Raw genomic sequence first — 3820 nt, forward strand, 5'->3', positions numbered from 1 at the left:
TTGCCTTCGTCTTCGTCGTTGTCTTCGCGAGCGGGGCTCGACCCGGCTTGCGCGTTTCGCAAAGGCACCTTCTAGAAATAGAACGCCCAAATAATTTGCCTCGGATTACCAGCGACGCGACGCTACCTCTCTCTCTCTCTCTCTCTCTCTTTCTCTCTATCTCTCTCCCTCTCTCCTTTTCCCTCCTCTTTTTCTCTCTTTTTGAACGTCTTCGATGCATCGATTTTTAAAAACGTTCCTTCCTCGATTATTTCTCCATGTAGATATTTCTCGTAGGTTTCAAAATATTTTGTTTCGTCGATTCTTTAAACGCGCAAACGCGTAAAAAGGCAATGGTATGCCAAACATCTTCAGAAGTCTACGAATATGTTTACCCGATGAACTCAGCTAATAACCTTTAAATAGATTCGTACGCTAAGGCCCACTAAGTGACCGGTTGGTTTGGTAAATACAGGCGACGATCGTCGTTGTCACAAAGCGGCGAGCGAGGCGTACGTTCTGAAATTGACGATGTCGAAGAACCGGGGAGACGTCGGATTAACGCGAGAGCACGATCTATAAATCCCGCTAATGGTTACCGCGATGAAATGGCAAACTTCGTTAAAGCAATTACTCGCGATTAATTTGTAATTGCGTCGGGTGGGAGCGTTTGACACCGGTAAACTCGTATTTCTCTCCTTTCCGAGAAACTCGAGGGCGGCCGGACGTCGTATTTGCGGCCTCATAAAATAAACGGAGCACGTGCTGCTAAGAAGGCCAAGTTCGAAATGTCGATTGTAAGATAAAACTGTTGAACGTTCGAACAGAATCCGCTTGAGTTTCGCGATCGTTTGGCGAAAAGCGCCCTTAAGGCACACCGTGTTTTAAGTTATATGTCACCTCTTCGTTAACAGGTGGTTAGTTGAAATATTTCCTGATCGATGATTTATCGCGTACGTTACAGGTCGCTCTTAAAATACGTATTCTCTTGCTCAACGATAATAAACACGAACGCGTGTACGTACACCGAGATGCTGGAAAATTTACAACGCCGATCGACATAACATCCGGCATGATATTTCGTAATTAGAGTCATTGAATAAAATCGACGTCGAAGTAAACTCGAAGAAAGTTGAAAATTCGCTGGAAAGTCACGGCGATAGTAGCCAAAAGCTTCTCGTGTTACAGTACGCTTAGTCGCCAAAACACGGTGGCGACGACGGTCCGCGCGTTTCGCACGTAGTTGGCAGCGATTTCTACCGATGCGCGTGAAATAATTTGGCGTTTGTTAGGCTATTACGTAATCCCCACTTACAGTCCATTATGGCGAAAAAAAGACAGTTCTCGTGATCGTTGAATACGTTCAAAGAATTAAATAGCTCAGGCTCCTGTTATTTTCGAGATTTCGTCATGGCCGCTAAACGTCACGGTGATCGGCGTAGCTACTCGTTGAATAGAATTTCATTGAATTTTATCGTCCACGCGAGTTTTTTTTACGATAGCCGATTTTTACTACGCAAGAATTATCTCAGTATGTTTGTAAATTGCGTAATGTTTGTAACACACCTATAGTAATAATCGGTCGAAGACGAAGTCTTTATCGTCGTACGTCGATATCATACGTCGATAATGACAATTCATTGGCGCAATAAGTTTGAACGATTTCCAGTCGCCTTATCCGAGCTATCTGATAATCGTAATAAAAAATACTGACGATTTTTCACGCTTATTGAAACGGGCAGATCGATAGATAGCCAGAAGAAAGCCACGATAGTCGCATCAGGCGCTGAAAGACCGGAATGTCGATGCGTAAAGCACGATTGTTCGAAATTGAACGCGTTCCTATCCATCTAACGTTCTATCGAACTTGGAAAGATCCATTGCGACGTATCCACGTTGGAAATTTCGAAGCAATTAGTAAACACCGCGAACGCGTTAAAGAATATGTCGGCTAAGATAAAAAAAAAAAGCTTACCTTTTGTACGACGAGCGGTGTGCCAAAATCCTTGCCTCCTTGAAGACGAAAGCCCCAGGGGGATCCGTCGAATCTGGAGAGTTTGACGTTGATCAGCTGGGCCATATCACTATCTTTTCTTTGAGCGGTTGATAAAAACTGAATCCTCTATGGGCGACGAACAATGCGAAGAAGTACGAAACAAGTTGGCTGGATCGTCGATACGTCAGCGAGACCGATTTCCTATCTGTTACGACTGAGTTCGAAACTAAAGGCAGAATATGCACGTTGCACCGGTCACGGTTGACGGCTGCCTTTGCGAGGCGAAATCGCGCGGTTGGGAGAACGGCACGTACGTTCCTGAAGAACGCGCAGACCGGAGTAAAGGTACGGTACAGCAGACGTCGAGGACGGTCAGTCGGGCAGCGGGGCCTGCCTGGCTGCCTTCCTTCCATCCGATTCGGCTTTGCCGCGGTTCTGGCCAGGGGCGGGGATAGGGATAGAGACCTAACACGCGGGTAGGAACGAGACCGCGATCCAGAATTATTCGGGGAGGGAGTGAATGGAAGGTGCGACAAAGAGGAAGCTCCACGTTTCCACGCGCGAAGGAAAGAAACTACCAACGAGATGCATATATCTGTTTCGACTGTGTATCGCGGCCATTAGATACAAAGGGCAACGATGATGCGGGAGACGATGACGCGGCCACGGGGAACGATGATTTTCGATTAAAATCGGTGAACGGTAGATGCCTGGAAAAGTACGACGCGACGAAAGACGATCTTGGGCAAACGTAGAAGAAACGATAATTACGGGCTCTTGCCAGATCGTCCGAGACGATGGATTTACAAGAACGGAGATGGTCGCGACGAAGAACGATAACGAGGAGAAGAGAGGAACAGAGGTTTGCGGAGCCGGAAACAGGGGTTGATAGGGTAGCCAGCGGAGTGGAAGAAGGTACGGAAATGACCTCTTTCGCGAACGAGGAGGAACCGTCGTAAAGAAAGAAAATGGAGAAAGGAAGGAAAGATAAGAATGAATGAGCTAGAACCGAAATGCGAAAGGGAGGGGTACCGGGGAAGGAAGTAAAAGAGAAGAGACGAAAAGCAGACAAGGATAAAGAAGGATACGCGGTTGTGGTGGTGGTATCAGGATGGCATTCCCGACGTTTCGTTTCTTCTTTTTTCCTCCATTGTACCTTTCTTTCCCCCGCAGCGCCGATTCCTACCGCTCCATCTTCTGTCATTGCTCCCAATGCTTCGACCATGAAGAGAAGCACCTTGCTCGCCACACTGTCCGCCCATGTACTTCTCTCTGCGATAATTTATTCTCGATTGTACTTCGAACAACGCGATCGACCGATTAGCCTGCACTGCAATCACACACTACCGTCTCGCTCTTTCTATACGATATCGAACGAAACTTTTATCGCTTGTAATTTGAAAACCACGACATAGCAAGATTCTATATTGAAGGATCGAGCATCGATACCGACTGTTGCGACGATATTTCTTCTGAAAAATTGTCCATTAGCCGATTGCCGGGTCTCTTCCGGTCCCAACTAGATGTGAGATACTCGTACTTCCACTCGGACAGCGTTTAACTCGGATCATCGATGGAGAGGAAAGATATTCTGAAAGGAATACTTTACGAAAACTTGGAGAAAAACTTAAAAAAAACACACGACAATTCGAGAATGACAGGTTCGAGTGGAATTAGGATGAAGCTAAAGTTGCCGATGAAAATATGACAAGATATACGCGAATATCAAGGATAGGTGGACGGTTGGTTCGGCCGAGGAACGTTATCTCATAATCGTGGCTCAAAGTCACAGCACGAAGCAGAATCTGAAATGCATTCGGCTGCGCGACCGGATGAGCCTAGATT

At 46.4% G+C, this 3820-nt stretch overlaps 1 protein-coding gene across 6 annotated transcripts in view; it reads right to left on the reverse strand.

The window, feature by feature from the left end:
• The window catches only part of LOC100744292 (PDZ and LIM domain protein Zasp), a 26367-nt gene extending 23978 nt beyond the window's left edge, over positions 1-2389 (reverse strand). For all 6 annotated transcript variants that reach the window (XM_012383874.3, XM_012383873.3, XM_012383872.3 and 3 more), the window contains exon 1: positions 1955-2389. In XM_012383874.3, the coding sequence (XP_012239297.1) occupies positions 1955-2059 (105 nt within the window). In that variant the 5' untranslated portion in view covers positions 2060-2389. The remainder of the gene's footprint in view (positions 1-1954) is intronic.
• Positions 2390-3820: the final 1431 nt, after the last annotated feature.

The sequence above is a fragment of the Bombus impatiens genome, unplaced genomic scaffold (genome assembly GCF_000188095.3).
Source record: "Bombus impatiens unplaced genomic scaffold, BIMP_2.2 scf_0225, whole genome shotgun sequence".
In the NCBI taxonomy this organism is placed as follows: domain Eukaryota; kingdom Metazoa; phylum Arthropoda; class Insecta; order Hymenoptera; family Apidae; genus Bombus; species Bombus impatiens.